This window comes from Rhinopithecus bieti, unplaced genomic scaffold (genome assembly GCF_001698545.2).
Source record: "Rhinopithecus bieti isolate Rb0 unplaced genomic scaffold, ASM169854v2 scaffold_53432, whole genome shotgun sequence".
Lineage (NCBI taxonomy): Eukaryota > Metazoa > Chordata > Mammalia > Primates > Cercopithecidae > Rhinopithecus > Rhinopithecus bieti.
In genome coordinates, this window is record NW_016820698.1 from 267855 (window position 1) to 288962 (window position 21108).

Genomic DNA, 21108 nt, shown 5'->3' on the forward strand with positions numbered 1-21108 from the left:
ACGCCTGGCTAATTTTTTGTATGGTTTTTAGTAGAGACGGGGTTAAAATAATTTTTAAAAGCAGAAATATATCTAGATACTCATATAAATTGTAAGATATTAATTCTTTATATTGCTTTGCTTATCTTACTGATTCTGAACTAAAACCTACTCACAAAATAAATGAACAACCATCTGAAACAGTTTTCAAAATTTCCTAACTTTATCTTATGAAAGTATACAGAACCACATTCTTTGCTCACAAAAGACCAAGCAACGTTTTAGGGTTTTGTTTGGCTATTCGTCTTTCGATATTGCACCAGGAAGTTTTCCTTGTCTGTGCTACATTTTGCTGGCTAGTTCCATCACTGTGAAGTATACTTTAATAACTTAAAATAATGTTTCCTCCATAACTTTAAATTATATGTCATTTTTAAGTGAACTAAGAATTTAAGTAGGATACTAAAGAAATTATAATTATAGAAAGAAACTATAAAACTACTGATTATTTATATTTGACTTTGAAGTAACTATGTAATTATTCTTGACATAAGTATTTAGGTATCTGACAATAATTCCCATCATTTCCAAACAAATTCAGCCTATGTTATAAGGAGCCAGAAAATCACTGCTGTCCCATTTCCCTTGACTTATTCCCAGGCCCCTGTATTATGTAAGGACGCACAGCTCCCTATTAAGTCATTCCAAGTTGCACCAGCTTCTCTGTCACTTTGTTTGGTGTTTAGGCCAGACTTTCCCTGAGGACTCAGGAGGTAACTATACAGCTTGCTTCAAGGAGGTGATCTCTCACTTTCCCTCCTAGCTCTCAACAGGCTTCAAGTGTCAATGAATTCACAAACAGATGTCATGGAAATAATTTTTTATTTTAACCAGAAGGCATTTAGGGAAAGGAGCTGATAATTACATATAGAAGCTGAAATTAAGTTGAGTGCTTAGTAAATAAGAAAGCTAAAGCAGAACTGAAGAAATCCTATAGTGCCTAGGCAATATGCATAATCAATAAGGAATAAATCCTACATAAACTACCTTGTCAACAATCTATTTTTCACTAGCACTAATACTTTGTAGCAGGTGATACTTCTTGAATACTCAACATTAAATAAGGGTCACTTCTTACCGGAACTGCTGCCATCAGTGTTGGTTTCAACATGGATGTATCCCCTTTGCTTCCTTTTTTAATTTTTGAAGACTATAAAATAAGAAAAAGTGATCTATATAAAGCGATCCTTATTTTAAAATTCAATGGTATTCTTAGATCAAAAGTCAATTATAAATTATTTTAATGTACTTATAGTCTAAGAAGCACTTAAAAGGCTAAAGCTCATTTTAAAATGAACCATCATTCTCATAATATACTGTCATACTGACTAAAAAAAAATGCATTAAAATTCATGATGATTTTTTAGTATTTCAAGTCACAGACACTGAACTTACCTGATCTGCTAAAGTCTGTGGTGAAGAGTAACCAATGCGGCATCCGTGAGACAGACAGACAAGCTCAGCACTTAATTCTAGAACATGGGCCAGAGGCAAATATCCAATGTAGACATCTTCCTCTCTAAAAGAAAAGGGAGGCATTAGAAACAAAAGTCAGGAGCCATCTATGCCAAAAGTGCCCTATAATGCGAGCAAGCTTGAAAGCACATGGCAGGGCCCCAGGGCATCAATTTGTTGGTCAAGTGTGCGTGTGTTTGTGAGAGAGAGAGATGAAAAGAGAGGACAGACAGACGCTGGGGATGTTAGGGAAAAAGAATTACAGTTCAACCTAAAAGCAAGGAGGCAGACATTCTCAGGAAGGAGTGCTGTTTCCAGTCCTACTTAAAAGCACTCAGGAATTATAAGCGCTGCTGAAGCAAAAGTACTGAGGCAGAAGAAGCAGTGGCTTAAACAAATAATAATATAGGGTTCTTCTGAAGAACAGAATAAAACATCCAAGGAGGAAATGGTCTTTACATCTAGTGGGTTGCCAACCCACTGCTATCTGCCAGAAATTTTACAGATAAGACTCTTGTTCTGGGAATTGGATTATGTAATAAATGAGAACTTAATATACAGAAAATGTGTATGTATTTGTATATGCTTCAAGAGCTGCCCCCATAACCAAAATATAGAAGGCAACTGCCGGGCGCGGTGGCTCAAGCCTGTAATCCCAGCACTTTGGGAGGCCGAGACGGGCGGATCACGAGGTCAGGAGATCGAGACCATCCTGGCTAACACGGTGAAACCCCATCTCTACTAAAAAAAATACAAAACTAGCCGGGCGAGGTGGCGGGTGCCTGTAGTCCCAGCTACTCAGGAGGCTGAGGCAGGAGAATGGCGTAAACCCGGGAGGCGGAGCTTGCAGTGAGCTGAGATCTGGCCACTGCACTCCAGTCCGGGCGACAGAGCGAGACTCCACCTCAAAAAAAAAAAAACCTGTAAGAAAATTGTTGCACTTATTTTTTTCTGAAATGTATGCATACATAAGAGACATTTCTCCATCCCCAAGTTCAATCCCATAGCAATTACGTGTGTGTGTGCGTGTATGTTTGTAATTTCTGTGCATAAAAGCATCAAAAATATCCAACCACTGTACCCTATCAGTCATCAGAATACCGACTGCATCTCTGGCAATGTTTCTTTGACAGTCCCTCAAACTTGCATCTGGTTTCCTCCATCAGTCTCTTTCCCACTCCACTCTACTTTCCGCTGCTATCACTGGAGTTTGTATTAACAAGAAAAATCAAGGACCGAATAGTGAAGCTCAACAAATACTGAGTGGATAATTTAAATTACCTGTTCACCTGAACTGTATTTAGATATAAAAACAACTACAGCGGCAAATACAAGCTGATTAAAACAACTTAAAGGATTTACAACTATAAAAGTTAAGTTCTGTACTTTTAAAAATATATCTATACGATATATTTTCAACCTCACAACTGTAACTATTTTGCCATTAATTTTAATCTTCTTTTTTATTTTTTAAGGAAATGCCTACTATAGACAGACTCTGAAGGACTAATTTAGCCGTATGTTAATAAAATGACACAAATGCTAACATTATAACAGACATAAATACTTAACTACTCAATGTTACTTTACTCTGACATACCCCAGTTCTGGAATCCTTTCTGCCATCCCAGTTATACCAGCAATAATGTTACTATGTGAGATCATGACTCCCTTTGGAAGTCCTGTGGATCCACTTGTGTACATGATTACTGCAATATCTGAGGGCAATGGTTTGCTATGAGGTTGGTTTTCTGCATTGAAGAGAAAAAACAAACACATACACTTTTATGAGATTCAGCTGTATCAACAATTTCTTTTCATTATCAATTCAATCAAATAACTCAATCAAACTGAGTTAATTTAACTCAATTCAACAAATATTAATTATACTGAGATCAGCAAAACAGATCAAGTCCCTGCACGTATGGGAGATACATTCTACTGGGATATACAAACAGATTAACCTATGAAGAAAACTTCATAGCAAGTTTTCTTGCAAGACAAGGTGAGAAGATGACAATAGATGCTATTTGGATGGAAAAGACTGGACAGTGTCTCTGTAGAGTTTACTTTAGCAAAGGCCTGAATAAAGTGAGGAAGGGAGCCATGAAAACCCTGGAACTGGGAGAACAGTGTTCTCATTAGAAGGAAATAAGGAAATGCAAAGACCCAAAAGTAGGAATGTGCTAGGCATATCTAAAGACCAGCAAGGAGTGTGGCTGGAACACAGTGAGCAAGAGGAAGAGTGGCAAGAAACAATGGTCAAGTGGCTAGCAGGGACCACACACAGGACCTCAAAGGCCATGGGAAGAACTTTGGAGTACGTTCTGGATGTAAAGCAATGTTGTTTTGAACAAGAGTATGTTATTATCTGTGAAAAAAAAGATCACTTTGGCTGCTAACTTTAGAAAGGCAAAAAAAGTATCAGGGAGACAAGATTATCCCGGTAATTCAACTAAGAAATAAAGGTAGCTTAGAATAGAGTATCTAGGTGTTTGCTAAAAATCATTCACTGCTTCAGAGTGGTGACTAACTTGGTTACACCCAGAGTCCTGCATTAAAAAACAATGTGAACCATTTGAAATCAGAAGACTACAAGCCTAAGGACAATAGCTGACAAGTTATAGAGGTGGCACAGCAGAAGAACAAAGAGAAATAGGTCATGGTTGGCATTGTTGATACATCTGAACCACTCCCAGAAATACTCTACATGTGGACTTCTAAATGAGTGTGAAAAAATTATTTAAACGTACTCCCAATAGAATACCCTTCCTCTCCTGTCAATCAAGATATATTTCTTAAATAATGTTTACACTTGGAAGTCTTTACTTCCAAATCAGCCCTTCACTCCTTCAATCCACAGCACCCTTCTCCAACACCACCACTTCTTGGAAACTATCATCCTTGTGTCATCTGACCTCTGCATGCAGCCCCTGATCCTGCTGATGACTCACCAAGATCTCCTTTCCCTTGGCTTCCGGGAACCACATACTACTAAATAGTTTCTTCTTTCCTCTCTGACTAGTCCTTGGTACCCTTTGAAGCCACCATTCCCTGTTGGTGACCTCACTCCCTACTCCCACAGCTATAATTAAAGCCAAACCGCTTCTAGCTTCCAAATCTCTAACTCCAAACATAACTCAAGTACTAGACGTGTACACACCACTGTCCACAATATATCTGCATCTAAATATCCCACTACCACTCAAATTCCAGGTGCCTAAAATTTGAGGTAAGTGAATGCTTGTATCTAATTAATTACTGTTTCCAACTACAGAGGAAATACAGTTCCAGCATCCCAGCAGCTTTTGCAGTATCTCTAAACACTAGTATACTAGCTAACATTTTCTGACACTTTTTTGAGAGTAGGAACTTCTAGAGTCACCATGCCTAAGTGTGCTAGTTGCAGGGTAAGGTTGTCATCCCAGGAAAGGGAAGAATTGGAGCAGGGAGTAAAAGGAGGCCTCCAGGTTTAGCCGTTCTGTTAAAACTACTTACAGATAATTCATATAGGACAAGATTAATGGCATTATTTATAAACTAACTTTAAAACCACCCAAAACTATCATAAAAAGGGAATGAAAAAAATTGAATAATGTAAAATATTTTAAATTTCAAATAAATACTACTTGTAAAACATTAATAATTAATGCTTATATTTTTTCTTAAAACTTTCTTTAAAGACTCAAATATTCCTAGAGGGACCTGTTTTCCTAACTGATGTTAGAAAACTGATATGTCATTTGAGTTAACCTCAGGATCAAAACTTTGGCATAATTCTGGAGAATGTGGTCACCAGAAAGCACACGTAAGGAATAAGAAAAGTGTAACATACCCATGCTGGCCTTGGCTCCCAGGGCCTCCACTGCAGCCATGGTATGCACAATGACACCCTTGGGGAACTCGGACCAGGTTGGTGGCTTTCCATCAACAGTGATGATGTGCCGCAGGCGTGGAACCAAAGAAACTATATCCTAGAAATACACCAACATTCATCGTGTTCATTATTTTTCAAGCAGTTTAGCGAATAAGCAAAGTAGTTTACCATATTCAGTGAATTGTTAAGTAATTTCTTGCCTCAAAAAAGTAAGAAGAAAGGGTACCCTGGCATAGTATCACTTTTTACAGATGGGTAAGTATTGGTCTGAATTTAAATTATTATTTCATAGCATTAGATTCACTGTGTGTACCCCTGGCTTTTGGTAAAACCCTGATCAAGAAGGGTACTGCCTTACAAAATGGGCATGTAAACACATGTTGCCTGAACTGTAGAGAAACCAGAAGCCCCTCATATTTTCAAGAGACTACATAAAAATATATGGGGGAAGGAGGAGAAAATTCACATGTAAACTTGTTCAAAAGAAAAGAATAGCCCAGATATTTCTGGGAGTTGTCTAGAGACCAAAGAAACCTCTTTTACTATAATTTCATTAAAAGGCTCCCTTTTAATTTTCAAACAATTCTAAAACTTGTAATTACTTAATGCTTCAGAAGTAAACTAAAAATTATTAGTTTAAAATATAACCTTTCAAAACTACAAATTTACTACAAGTAAACTAGAAAATAGATGAGCACAATAAAAGAAAAGTAGTCATAATTTCTTCAATTTAGACATAGGTATCTTAATAATTTATAACTCTGGATTACTTAAACATGAATATATACAAAATCTACTTTTTATTTTCTAAAGGAAAAAATAAAGTATGATATTCATAAAATTCCACAAAGATTAAGGACTCAAAAGTCATAAAAGAACTAAGTATCAATAATAGGGCTCATGACACCGAAAATTATAAAATATCAGACAGTTAGTAACTAGAGTCCTCACCTTCAACTTTGTTTGTAAGAGCTCTTTACTAGTAATGATGTTGGTCACCTCTGTTTCATTTAATCCATGAACAATGGCTGGACCTCCTAGAGTAGCATATAATGTAACAACTAAAAGGAAAAGAAGCAGTCAGTCAAATATTAGAACATTTAACTCTATATAAAGTCTCTGAATGTGGAGATGAATCATAATAAAATATTGGGAGCCCTAAACTGTTAAATCCATAGTCTATAAGTGTTATGTTTTTTAAAATTATCTTATCATACTAATCAACATTACACCTACTCATCCATCCCTAAATGCCCCAAGATTTCCAATTTTAAAGATGAAGATATTTAAATTTTATTTTGTTTCACTTACAAAAGTTACTCTGGGACTACTACATTGTGAAGAAATTATAACTGATTTCTTCAGTTATAATTAAGTTTTACTTCAAACTCTTAATTATTGACCACTTGGTTCTATAATGTGAAAAAGAACATATACAAATAGGACGACACACTGAAAGTCAGATTTACAGTGTATGTCAAGAAAAGAGCACAAACAAGTGGCAGTAGCGTTTATTCTCAAGCAAAAATATCTAAAGACAAACATTGTCAGAAATGCTGAAATTACATAACATGAATAAGGTAGATTTTTATTTACTTTCTGCCTAACTCAAAAAAGATACAAAAAATGACTTTGAAAATAATTCTTTTAAAGCTCCTCAAAAGAAACAATGTAAATCCAAACCTGTGAAAACAAAAATGGAATGTTTGTTTAAAAGAAAAAGTGGAGGAGGCCAGGCATGGTGGCTCACGCTTATAATTCCAGCACTTTGGGAGGCCAAGGTGGGCAGACCACGAGGTCAGATCAAGACCATTCTGGCCAACATGGTGAAACCCCATCTCTACTAAAAATACAAAAAATTAGCCAGGTGTGGCAGTATGCGCCTATAGTCTCAGCTACTCGGGAAGGTGAGGGAGGAGAATTGCCTGAACCCGGGAGGCAGAGGCTGCAGTAAACTGAGATTGCGCCACTGCACTCCAGCCTGGCGACAGAGCGAGACTCCATCTCAAAAAAGGAAAAAGAAAAAGTGGAGGAATTTACAGCAAGAAATCTGGTGAAAGTGTATTTTGTTTCATCTGAAAGATGAGACTAAACATCCACAAATTACCGTCACATTTTGGCACCCAGACCTCTGAACTTACGCTTCCAGAACTATCTCACAGACTGAGCCACCACAATTACCACTCAAATAACTACAATATGAAAACTCTATTGTTTAACCCAGCACCTTGAAGTTCACCAGGTTTCAGTATGGAAGCATTTTGGAGGTCAACTGTTGTTACTGATAGAGATGACAGAACAAAACGACAATAACTTCTAAAGAGGATTCCTGAGAAATGGTATTGGAACAATGGCCCCTAAGTGTAGGTCTAGTTCTCAAGACCCTGAAAGTCTCCTATTAAGAGGTTCAAGCCTCACTGCAACATTCATTGGTACAATTTGTCACATAATTGATTTATTTTCCAAAATACACCAAGAATTCCAAGTCACAATAGAGTTCTCCACTAACTGGACACTGGGTGAAAATTAACATCAGAATTTTCACCTCTTCAGAGTAAAGTATTTCAATAAATATGTTCATTCTTCCAGAAGGTAAGAAAGTCTACATACGCTGAAAATTATACATAAAACACGCCTGTGCAGCTATCATCCACTCGGCCCTGGTCTCACAGAAGATGGCGATGTTGGTCTTTGGTTTCTGGCCCAACATCTGTAAGCCATTCCCAAAATTCAAGGCTCGAACGAAGACATCTTCGTAGGAGAGCCAATTATACTGTCCAAGAATAACCTGATAAAACAAAAGACAAATACCCTTTAACGTAATCAAAATAATAATTTACAAAAAGAAACCAGAATATCGTCCAAATGTTATGAACCAGAAAGTTGTTTGCATAGAATTATTTTTTGAATAAAAGCTAGAAGTTTGAGTGAAAATATATTTTAAAATTAGCTATTTTGTGACATCTTCTATACAACTTAAATCTTATACTGTAACTGGGGGGTTTTTTGGCTTTATTTTGGTTTTCAAAAATATTGAGAGTTTGATAGGATCCTAAAAGTCAACTGCCTGGCCAAATGGTCATACACTAATCGTCTACTTACAAATTTCATCTATTTAAATGATTTAGGTGTTAACTTAATATTTAGCCTAGTACCAAGCACCACAGATGCCAAAATTTTAATTTCTCTCTATTCAGGAATTCCTAAATGTCAGTATCAGATGGTACAATATGATTCACAGAAACTTTCTCTACCCAAGCTAACAGAAATCTTTATGATTGTTGAACTTGACCTGCAGTATCAAACTCTGGATAAGCAAAAGCAAAGTAAACACGTTTCTGTTTACACAACCAGGTGAACTAGTTATATTATTCAAAGTCCCTCTGTTCAAGCCTTAAATGCTTACTGGCACCACCAGGCTTTCAATATTTTATCTGTTTATCAAAAGTGCTGGTAATATCAAATATGCACTAGTAAAAACTCCCTTTTAAAGTTTTTTAACATATTGTCTTTAGAAAGTTTCCTCAACTTAGACAAAATCCTACATATAGATTGTATAAAATCCCTAATTACATACAGATCGTATAAAAAGCTCCTCTCTCTGCAAAAACATATAGGTGATTAATTCCCAAACACGGCTGTGTCAGTAACATACATCTCAAACACCTTAAAATCATCTGACCATGTTCATTTTATCAATGTAAACATTTAAGAAATTTCTAGAAGAGGCTGGATAAAGATAAAAATGGAAAAGGATAAATGCTGCCATCTAGTGTCCCATGCAATTGTGCATTTAAGAAATAAATGCTTATTTTAATGGGTAAAGCAACTGCATTTAAGATGATACTTATTTACTTTACTGGCTCCAAACTCTCACCTTGCTCTTCACCCCCATGAAATGCTCAGCACAGGGAGCTCCAATGACTTCAAAAGGAGCTCTGTGGGGGTGAGAAGACAGATGAGAACTTGGCCAAAATGTGCAGGAACTGGATTACAATTATTAAGAATGTTACACTCTACAGGTTAAGAATGCACTACCTTCCAGATTCTAGCATGTAAATGACAGGCTTTCTAAATTTCAAAGACTAGGTATGTTCTGAAAAGGGGTTTGATATATAATCCAAATATGTAAACTCATGCAATGATGCCACCATGTGGCAAAGGAATCAAATGAGCGCGAAGATTTCCACATATGTAAAAAAAAAATATAAAAATCGGAATCTCATGATTTTAATTCTTTGAACCACGGAATCATCTAGTAATTATGTTTTTCATAAATATTTCATTTAGAGGACACTACCCACTCTATATTTTGTCTGATTTGTGCTGGAAAAGTTTCTAATCCTAACTTTGTCCCTATGGCTAGCCCAAGACAAGATTAAACTATTTATTCCTTGCCAATATCATTGAACACTGCTGCAGAACAGCCAACCTTTAATCCAGGACCTCCACACCCTGAAGCAATCCTATCATACATCCCTGGTCTATTCGTTTCCTCACCCTCTGAAATACCTCTGAAACCTTCTCTCTATTCAAATAGCCTCCTCTGGGCAGGTGCAGTGGCTCATGCCTGTAATCCCAACACTCTGGAAGGCTGAGACAGGTGACTCATTTGAGGCCAGGAATTTGATATCAGCCTGGGCAACACAGAAAGACCCCATGTCTAAAAAAGCATAAAATTAGCCAGGCGTGCAGTACATACCTGTTGTCCCAGCAACCTAGAAGGCTGGGGCAAAAGGATCACCTGACCCCAGGAACTCAACGCTGCAGAGAGCTATGATCATACCACTGTACTCCAGCCTGGGCAAGAGTGAGACTCTGTCTCAAAATATATACATACACACACACACACACACACATACACACACACACCCCTTCCACCCTTCCTTCTCTACTTACAGGTGGTAATCTTGTTTCATACTGAAAACCTCTTTAAGCACTAGGACTTGTTTTACTTTCATTATTTATAAATCTTTCACAATTACACACATTCCTGTCTTCTTCAGTAAACTACACCTGGCTTCATTTAACCATTCTCTCTGCAACTGAAGATCATGGTGAAAAAATTATTCTGAGGGGAGCCAAAGAGTAAAAATATTCAAGAGATCTGGATGGTTGTAATAATCATGATAATGATAATGAGGGTAACTAACCTTTATTAGTGCTTACTACATGCTAAGGACATTGCAAGTGTTAACTTATTAAACTCTTAACCATACCTGTAAAAAACTGTTACTATTATTATCCCTATTTTACACATGAGAATATGGAGATGTAGAGTAAATATAACCTGTTCAAAATCATGTAACTAATAAGTGATGGGACTAGAATATGAACCCACGCAAACTCATTCCAGAGACTAACCGTAAAATCACAATGTTTCTACTGCACTATAGAAAGAAGTCGGGGTCTTATTAAGCAGGTGAGTAAGGTGGCCTGATTAATAATTGTGAAAAATCCTTTTTATGCTGTGTGTGAGAGAATTATAGTTGGGGGCAAGTGTGGAAGCAAGGAGGCCTGCTTAAAAAAAAAAAAAAAAAAAAGGCGGGGGGAGGCTGTAAGAGATGTAAATCAGACACCCCTGATTTTTTGGCTTCAACAATTTGGTATGCAGTAGTGCCTTTAATAAATAGGATGAAAGGAGAGGGACAGTTTGGATGGGGAAACTAAGAGAAGAGTAATATAATAGCCAGCCTACAAATCCCAGCCAAGAGAGTGACCATAATTTGTTACATACAGCATGATGCAAATGTCCTAATAAATCGAAAATAAATATTATACACATACACAAACAGGGTAAAAAATGCGACTAGAGTAAGAAATAACACAAAAGATGGCATTAAAAGAGAAGAAAGCTAAGTCAACTTACAAGGACATAAATGAGTGTTTCTACTATCTTTTTGGATCAATTTAGAAGGAATGTCAGTGAAGTCTTCTCTAAGTACCATTATTACATAATCCCTCATTCTCTTCTTATTTTTGTAAAACACCTAAGAAAAAATTAAGTGTTTCTGATAGCTCACAAAGTATATGAGCCAGCTTGTACTCTTTACTGTTTCTATTTTTAGTCTTCACAGCTTTGTTCTATTTCAGGTATACATGTATTTTAAAGTTGTTCTGAAATCATTTCACTGTTCATTTCAAGACGACGTTAGTGCAATGCATTTACTGCTGGGAATACTGGAATCAGGTGATGCTGACACAGGTTCCAGCTCTTAACTCTGCTACAGTTTTATAGAACCAGATGAAACTTAAAAAGATCCTGAAAAGGCCTGCCAAGCAATCAAGTGCCTTTTGTTTTTCTGTCCCCCCAGAAGAATCTGGTCGTAGTGAAGCTGGTGGCTACTCTATCCTGGACACAATGAGAGCAGGGTCATTGCCACTGCCTTTTTTCATCCGCTCATCCTCCCCTCAGGACCTCAAAATAGACTGTTGGGATAAGACGGAAACAAAGCTTCAAAGTTCATTAATTTGAAATAAGGCTTGTGCATCTTTCCTTCAACCATATCAGATACAACATTCTGGGGTTAATCCTCAAAATCTTCCTCAAAACTATTTTAAATATTGCTACTCCATTCGTTTTCTTTTCCAGTTGAAGATGATCTTCAAATACGAAAACTATTTAATGAAGATACACTTCACTGAGCTTGATCAGCCAGCAGGCACTAATGGCAGAAAGTACACAGCTTAATCCATCAGTTGTGAAAGTTCCCCTTTTCAACATGCTAGGCAGATGCTGCTACTGACGCAACGCAATGGATGTAACAAGAAACCAAGAGAGGGGAAAACAAAAAAAGCGCCTAACATGTTTAACATGCAGCTGAGATACCCACTCTGCAGTCTGCAGATCACTGCCACAGCTGCAACACAGAATGAACTGAAACTAAGCCTCAGCTAACCAGCGATACTGCACACTTTCTTCTTGAGTATGGCCAAGAGAAAGTACTTGTTTCATTTATTATATGCAAAACCTAAAAATTCATTCTCCTTTCCCAATGACCCTAAAGAAAACTGTAACATGTTCCCAAGTCAGAGTCTAGACATAGCCTTCTGAACAAAGTCTGATGAACCACAAATGCCAATTTCATAGCAAATGCTAGCAGGCAGATCTGACATATAGAAATTCAGAACCTCCTATACTAACTAAATAAAACTTCACAGTAATGAACTATAGACAGAAAAGGTTGCTAAAAAACAGTCTGTCTCACTTCCTAACTTTTATGAGTTCAAATACTTCACGCTTTGTTGAATAATCAATGAATACAAAGGCACTATGGTCAAGACAAGCAGGAAAGAGCCACATACACTTACACACGCACATTTAGGGAACAACTATCATAGCTGTAGGATTTTATTTTGTCCAGTTTAATGACACATGAATTAGGAAGAAATATGAATTCACCATATAAGCGTCACTTCTTTTTACACAATTGAGAACTAGCTTGCTGCTGTACATACTGAATGACGACTGAAAGACAATACTAGCCACATACAATGAATAAAATATGTGTGGGATACTGGAGAAAAACTAAGCTTCCTGAAAAATAATATGCTTAGACTAAAAGAGAATCCAACCTTTGCATTCAAACAGCGTATCAAAGACAAAAAAATGAATCATAAGCAAAAGAAAAGTAGGAAACTTTTGCACACAAAAATGTACTGTTTTCAGTACCTTCTCATAACTACCCGATTTCTCAAACACAGACTCAAGAACAGTGTGCCATATAAAGCAGTGCTGTTCGGGCACGATGGCTCCTGCCTGTAATCCCAGCACTTTGGGAGGCCGAGGTGGGCGGATCACCTGAGGTTGGGAGTTCGAGACCAGCCTGACCAACATGGAGAAACCCTATCTCTACTAAAAATACAAAATTAGCCGGACGTGGTGGCACATGCCTGTAATCCCAACGACTCGGGAGGCTGAGGCAGGAGAATCACTTGAACCCAGGAGGCGGAGGTTGCAGTGAGCTGAGATGGCGCCACTGCACTCCAGCCTGGGCAACAAGAGTAAAACTCCATCTCAAAAAAAAAAAAAAAAAAGCCATGCTAAATATGACAAAAGCAAACTTCACTATGATAAAATGTTTTTCAAGTTACGATACATAGGCTAGAGAAGAAAAATTGAACATGCTTAACTCATGATTTCAATTTCTAGAAATGTGCTATTAACTTCAGTGAGATCTTACACAGAAAAAAACTCAGTTTTTTCTAAGTCTGCAAAAGAAATAGGGAATATGCCTTAAAAGTAAAGTGACCACATAACTATCCAAACTAGGGCACCTTTTGAGACCGTAAGGGGGCACTGTTAATGTCACAGCAACAAGTATAAATCAGGACTGCTTCCGATAAAGTAAGATATACAACTACTCTATTTAAAGGTGAGGAAATTTACAGATTCTGTTGTCGAGTTAAAACGCTTTTAGTTTCTAAGAATTACTGATATCAACTTGCTTGGCATCTCCTTCATGTTTTGAGGAAAATGATGTATGAAATTTGTATAAGTGGCAAAATTAATGGGCCATATGGAGGAGGCTAAGCAACATCCCTCTGGCCCTCCAGTAAAAGAGGAGCTCTGAGTTTTTCATTCCATAGTTGCAGTTATTTGGACTCTCCTTCAAGATCTGATGGTTTCCTTGTAACTGACAGAAAAAAAGGCAGTTGGGGATCAAGGTAGCTGGAAATGGTTAAAAGATATTAAACCTCTTACCTAACCCAACTATCAACCAACTACACATCACTGTACCCCCTCTAAAAAATACTTTATCTTCAATTTTTAACACACTAGAGTTTCAAGAACTGCTTAAAGAAAGTCACATATTCAAGTTTATAAACAGCTTTCTCAGGCCATTTCTATACTACCAGTGAAGCACTACACTATTCCATGATCTAATTTTCCTCATTGAATTTTCTACTATAATTTTCCTCATTGAATTCTCAAGATAATAGTAATGCAATAATAAAGGCTAGAGCATTTACATTAAGTGCCACAAACTGTTGTTCTAAGCACACTGCAGATAGACACACACACACTCAATCCTCACAAGAAGCCTGAAAGCTGTGATCAGTGAAGAACGGAGGGTATGAGTTCTGGAGCCAGAAGGCCTGGATTCCAGTCCCAGCTTCACTAGCTGTAGTGTCCTTGGGGTAGGTTACCTCAACTATCTGTGCCTCAATGCTGTCATCTGTAAAGTGAAGATAACAATAACTAACTCATAGGGTAACTGTGAGTCTTACGATGATATATGTAAAGCTGTTAGAACAGCTTGGCTCTTGAGTGTCAGTAATGATCATTGTCTTCATATCACAGAAAAAGAAACTGTGGCAAATTAGTTAAACTACTTTTCCAGGTCAGAAAGCTAGTAAGTGGCAAAGCCAAGATTCAGACCTATAGTCTGGGTCTGGAGTCCAGGCTCTTAATCGCTGTTACACTGCCTCTAAGAACATCTTGCCTGTTGTTTCAAACCAACAATGGCAGGTTTCTCCATATTTCTGAAAAGAAATGTTTTAAGAACCATGCAATTGCCATAACCAAAGTACAAAGACATGAAGCACTCACTGCAACCCACATCTAAGCCACGTTTAACCACATTTAACACAGCAGGTCCCACCCTAAAACCTGGAGCCATTTCCAGCACCCAGCTGCTCTAGAGACAGGGAGTATGGTTTCACATCCAAAACTGCCCTAGACATTCCAAACCCTGGCAGACACTGGAGAAGAGCTCCACACCAGTGGGTCGCGATGTCCTTCTGAAAACTCAGAACATAACAGTGCTGGTAAGTACAGGAAGAAATCAGAAGGCAGTCTAGCCCCCTTCCGACACTGTTTCTCCATCAACAGCAAATTCTAATGGAAGCAGGCTGTGCCTGCCCTTTACTTCATTTGTAATAGGATATTTTATTCAGAAAGAATTCAAAGGCAATGAAAGATCACCTTACCTTTTTAAAAATTTTTCCATTTGGTTGTACTTCATCTTCTTCATTTAAAACTTCACGTGTTCCCAAGAGTCTTTTGTTCTTAAACTTGTTTTTTGCATATGTAAAAACTTTATCTAGAGTATCACATCCAGGGTATAATACTGAAGCCAAACCATCCAAACTATTAACAGATCTGTATGCAGAATCAGGTTTTGAATTTACAGGCTTTGCTTTAATTTGGTTTGATTTTTCTTGTCTTGACTCAGAGAAAAAATAAAATGGAATGTATGTTAAAATAGTATAAAGTGATATTAGAAAATGTATAAAATATAAAAGAATAGGGTTGATGGTATGTTTTAGCTTCATGGTAGATGGTTTTGAAGACACGTGGTTATTCATAAGTACTCAAAAGAATTAACAGACTTCAGCGAGAATCTAGAAGGAAGAAAAGAAAGGTGTTAGTTCAACATCATTTTAAGTAATTTAAAGAAAAGTTACATCAGCAAATGGAGATTTTTTTTTTTTTCTATCAGGCAGCAGCTACTATACTGACCCCCTACAATGTCTTGATATATCTAAGAGACTCATTTGTACAATATCTATTAACAACGGAATTACAAGAAAAGTTTCCACATCATACTGTAGACAGATGGCCATTCCAACCAAAAAAGTATCCACAAACATTTCCCAGTACTAAAAAGGGAGCAAGTCAGAAAGAGGGTTGGGGGAAGACCAAAAATTTACCCATTTCCTGTGCTTTAGCATCTCACTGCATTAGGGATGACAAGTACTTTACAAATATGACACATCCATCCTCTCTCACAGCCCCAGCAGCCACTGCCCAACAATCACCGCATTCCATCCCTGTGAACCCCATTCTCACTCAAGTCAGCAACAAGCAACCGGAGTTTGCAAACACAAAAAATTCATTTTCCACAAAGGCTCTGCAAATAATTTTCAAGTTAGGTTAAACTATGACGCAAGAAAGCAGTATACTTTGGTCATTCTGTACTTTGCATTCATCAGATTTATTGAAAATCCACTATGTTAGATATCGTTCTCAGCACTACAAACATTAACAGTAAACAAAACGGCCTAAGTTCCTGCTCTCATGCAACCTACACGTTCACTGGGAGAGGTAGACAAGCAAATACATATGTATGCATGCACGCATGTGTACGTGCCAGGTGGTGATAAATGTTATGAGAAAAATAAACCCAGCTAAGGAAAATAGAAAGTGACTGGGGCAATGTTGGAGAGGTGCTAGAGGTAAGTGACATCTGAACAGACTCCTAAGAGAGAGTGTACCATGTGCCTATTTGGGAAAAAAAGAGCACTCCGGGCAGAGGGGAACAGCCATTGTGTGGCAGGTGGGTAATAACACCTTTTTTTTTTTTTTTAAAGACAGGATCTCACCCAGGATAGAGTACAGTACAAGATTATAGTTCATTGCAGCCTCAAACTCCTGGACTCAAGTGATTCTCTCTCCTCAGCCTCCCAAACAGTTGGGACTACAGGCATGTGTGACCACACTCAGCTAATTTTTCAAAATTTTTTTGTAGAGACAGGGTCTCATGATGCTGCCCCAGCTGGTCTCAAACTCCTGGCTTCAAGGAATTCTCCCACCTCAGCCTCCCAAAGTGCTGGGATTACAGGTGTGAGCCACCGCATCCGGCCATCAGTCTTGAAGAAACAAAATTGAAGCAAACTAGTAACTAGTTACCCTACCCAGCTCCAAATCCAGGACTTCAATTTCTTAACAAGTGATGGAAGCAGCCAGTGTTTTTCACCTCCTACCCCTAGCTCTGTGTTGCAGAAACTCTGTTCCAGGCAAGTGTAGACAGATGAGAGAACCAAAGAATCCTTTCTCTTTCATCCAGTCCCCACTCTTAGGGCAGAAGCTCTACCCCAGGTGCAGCAGGCCAAGGACACCAAGCACAGATCATCTATGCCTCACCTCTTGTAAGGCAGAGGTTCCATGCAGGCAAAGAAGTTCCAAACAGAGAAGACTGATGGGTACACTGATGGCCTAGCAGACCACTCACAGAACAGATGTAACTATAAGAAAATCAAGCTGCTGTCCCCAGCCCCAGCTCCAGAACAGTGGCACAACAGTTCTGCACAGACTAGAGAAGCAAGCTGTAAGACCACAGAGCCCCTTAGCAACTTCTAAGACTGACTATATTTGAACAAAGAATGGAGACGTTCATGCCTAATGGCACTGTCAAAAACAACACAGACTTTGGTGGTCAGCAATTAAGATGAGGCTGCCCCGTAATTTGGGAGGTCAAGGCGGGCGGAACACAAAGTCAGGAGATCGAGACCAGCCTGGCCAACATGGTGAAACCCCGTCTCTACTGAAAATACAAAAATTAGCTGGGCGTGATGGTACATGCCTGTAGTCCCAGCTACTCGGGAGGTTGAGGTAGGAGAATCACTAGAACCCGGGAGGTGGAGACTGCAGTGAGGAGAGATCGCGCCACTGCACTCCAGCCTAGCAACAGAGCAAGACTCCATTTAAAAACAAACAAACAACCAAAAAAAACAAGGCTGGTAGTTCTGTGACGCACCAAGTGAAAAACTAACCAACTACTGTAGAAGTTTCACAAAGAACCAGGGAAAGAGATACCTAAGAACCCTCCTTCTTGACAAGACAAGCCTCAAAGACTGCCCTCAAACACAACCTTACACAAAGGGCATCTTAATTTAATTGGATCACAAGTGGGGAAATTTATGGCCCAGAGCTTTGTCCAAAACAATCCAGCAATCAGTTAGCAATTAGTGAAGAATAAGTGCTGGGTGGTGATACCCATGAAAGCAGAAGCTTAACAAGGAGATCTGAGAGTTAAAGAAAGCCCTGCTGAAAATCGGCTATCATCTCTCAAGAAGGGCAGTCCAGGGTGACTATGTGTGTGCCCAAATGTGCCCTCTTGAGAAGAAACATCAGAGGGTACACTGTGCAGAATAAACAAACCTCAGTGTAATAGTTCAGCCAAGTCAGTAAACAAATAAGGAAACACCACAACAAGCAGCAGCCCTGGAAGAGGGGAGGGAAAATCGGTCTTCTGAGTTGCTACAAAACACTATCTAAAATGCCCAGTTTACACCACAAAATCATGAGGCATGCAAATAGACAGGAAAGTATGACACACGGAAAGAAGGAAAAAGCAGGGAGCAGAAATTGTCCTTGAAGGCCGAGATGTCAGACTTAATAGACAAGACATCAAAGTAGCTATTATAAATACATTCAAAGAACTAAAAGACTGAATTCTAGCACTCTGGGAAAAAAAAAAAAGAACTAAAGGAAGTCACACATACTAAAACTCCAAATCGATTTTACAAGTTAAGGAACGCCTCCAAATTTGCTCATGCACAGCTGGTGAGAAGTCAGGACTCCAAAAGAGCCCCAGGCTCTGTTCACCATTCCAGGCTGTTTTCTTTGACAATGTATTGTGTAGTAATCCAAAGACCGGACCAGTCGAGGGAATTTGGTTTTTGCCATAAAGGTCATGGGGAGACATTAAAGCTTTCTGTACAGGAAAATGGCAAAATGAAAACAAATGGTCTTGCTACACCCAGAACAGAGTTGCAAAGAATAAACATACCCTAATAACCCAGGAGAAAGATGTTATCCAACTAAGTTCTCTAAAATTTAATTTTGCATACTTGTTTTTGAATTAAAAATAATATCGTGGCCAGACATGGTGGCTCATGCCTGTAATGCCAGCACTTTGGGAGGCCAAGGCAGGCGGATTGCTTGAGCCCAGGAGTCCAAGACCAGCCTGGGCAACATAGTAAAACCTCATCTCCACAAAAAAGAGAAAAATGAGCAGTGTGGTGGTGCACACTTGTACTCCCAGCTACTCGGGAGACTGAGGTGGGAGGATCACCTCAGCCTAGGGAGATCGAGGCTGCAATGAGCTGTGATCACGCCACTGCACTCCAGCTTGGGCAACAAAGCAAGACCCTGTCTCAAAAAAAATTTTTAAATAAAGAAATTATCCAGATTCTGTGGCTCGCCGTGAGGCTGAGGCAGGACTGTTTGAGCCCTTACCACCCCTGAACAATCCTTTCCAAAATCTCAGCTGGGACCTAACAAGATGGCAGAAGCTAAACACCATGTCACAACTACCTGCCTTAACTGCTGCTGGCAGCAAAGGACTTACAGAGGTCTCCCCAAAACAGCCACTTCGGAACCCCCTTATTCCACTGTAGTTTCCCTGGGGACACAGGATCCTGGTGGCAACATCAAGAAAAATCTGACATCCTACTAAAGGCTGTGGGAGACGTTCCTATTATGAAAACAAAGAAGTAGGCAGTAGACTGAACTCGAACCATCCAAAGACTCCTGGACTTCAACAAAAAAGTTCCTTAAACTTGCAACCTTAGTTGTTTGTTTATGTGAGTCAGGCTTTTGCTCTTTCCTTGGACCAGGAATTTGGAACTTTTTATGTGTTTCAGCAGTGATGGTAAACTAGTTCTACATTACTGCAAATCTCAGGCATGGGAATGAACCACAGGAAAAAGGTAAGTTGCTACTTAAAATGAATTTTCACAGAGGAAATAGCTCTGAAAAGTTTTGATGTTTTGTAGCAAGAGACTTAACAGATATGACCTATTCAGTATATGTCCACTATGACCTATGTTTATGCCTACGAAAACATCCACAGCATGAATGGACTCACAAAAATGTGATTTGTATTAATATACAAATCATCATAAAAGACTGACATCAGAGTACATCCACCATTCCTATACATTACTATTCTTATTGCCGCAGATCTGCCTCCAAGGTTGAAATGGATACTAAGACTGTACAAACTTCATTACCAGCTCTCAAAATGACCAGAATTGTTTTAATGGTAAAAGTTTATTAAAGGGCTTTTTTTTTTTAACCTATTCAGGGAACTTCAGTTTGTTTGGGATATGGGATGTTTACACTGTTACGTTCTTGTAAAATAGTCATATTGACCTGCTCACTGAATACCTTAAATAGTCCAGTAGAGGGCAGCCCTGCTGGCAAAAAGGGTTTTACATCTTTATCACACAGTAATAGGGGAAAAGGCTGTTTTTGTTAATTTTTAGCTAATATCTAGCTAGGGAGAGCAAGCATGCTAGGCAAATTGGAAGACTACTTTAGAGAATATACATAGTTTAACTTTATTTCATTGGAATACAGAAAAAAATTATAAATTCTGGACAAATGACTCATATAATAACTCTTTTCAATCCTACCATTTAATAATTCTTGAGTTCCAATCACATAACTATGGTGTTACTCTGTCATTTATTTATATAGTATCGAAAGTACTCGATAATCCCAGCAACATCTCTGAGTGTTTCACAAGGCATTTTCCAACTTGAAAGTAATCAGTAATTGAAAAACAGGCCAGCATGGTGGCTCACAACTGTAAGCCCAGGACTCTGGGAGGCCAGGACAAATGGATCACTTGAGCTCAGAAGTTTGAGACCAGCCTGGGAAACATGACGAAGCCCTGTCTCTACAAAAACTATAAAAATTAGCCAGGTATGGTGGCACACACCTGCAGTACCAGCTACTCAAGAGGTTGAATGAAGTGGGAGGATGGCTTGACATCAGGAGGCGAAAAGTGCAGCAAGTCGAGATCATGCCACTGCCCTCTGGCCTGGGCAACAACAAAGCCAGACCTTCCCTCAAACAGAAAATCAACCTTCGATTTTACATGTATTTCATGCCATGACTAAAACAGTACCATTTTTACTGACGCTACTAGGCTGGTAATTTCCCAAGGTGTGATTTAACTTTTTTTTCTTCCTTCTGTGTTATATTTGTAATACCACATTGA

The 21108-nt window shown here is 38.6% G+C and overlaps 1 protein-coding gene across 1 annotated transcript in view; it reads right to left on the reverse strand.

Annotated features, from left to right (window-relative positions):
* The window catches only part of ACSL3 (acyl-CoA synthetase long chain family member 3), an 81404-nt gene that overhangs the window by 20369 nt on the left and 39927 nt on the right, over nt 1-21108 (reverse strand). The window contains 7 exon segments of the mRNA XM_017859901.1: nt 1118-1189; nt 1435-1558; nt 3095-3245; nt 5330-5468; nt 6323-6432; nt 7982-8159; nt 15305-15718. Coding sequence (XP_017715390.1) covers nt 1118-1189; nt 1435-1558; nt 3095-3245; nt 5330-5468; nt 6323-6432; nt 7982-8159; nt 15305-15682 — 1152 coding nt within the window. The 5' untranslated portion in view covers nt 15683-15718.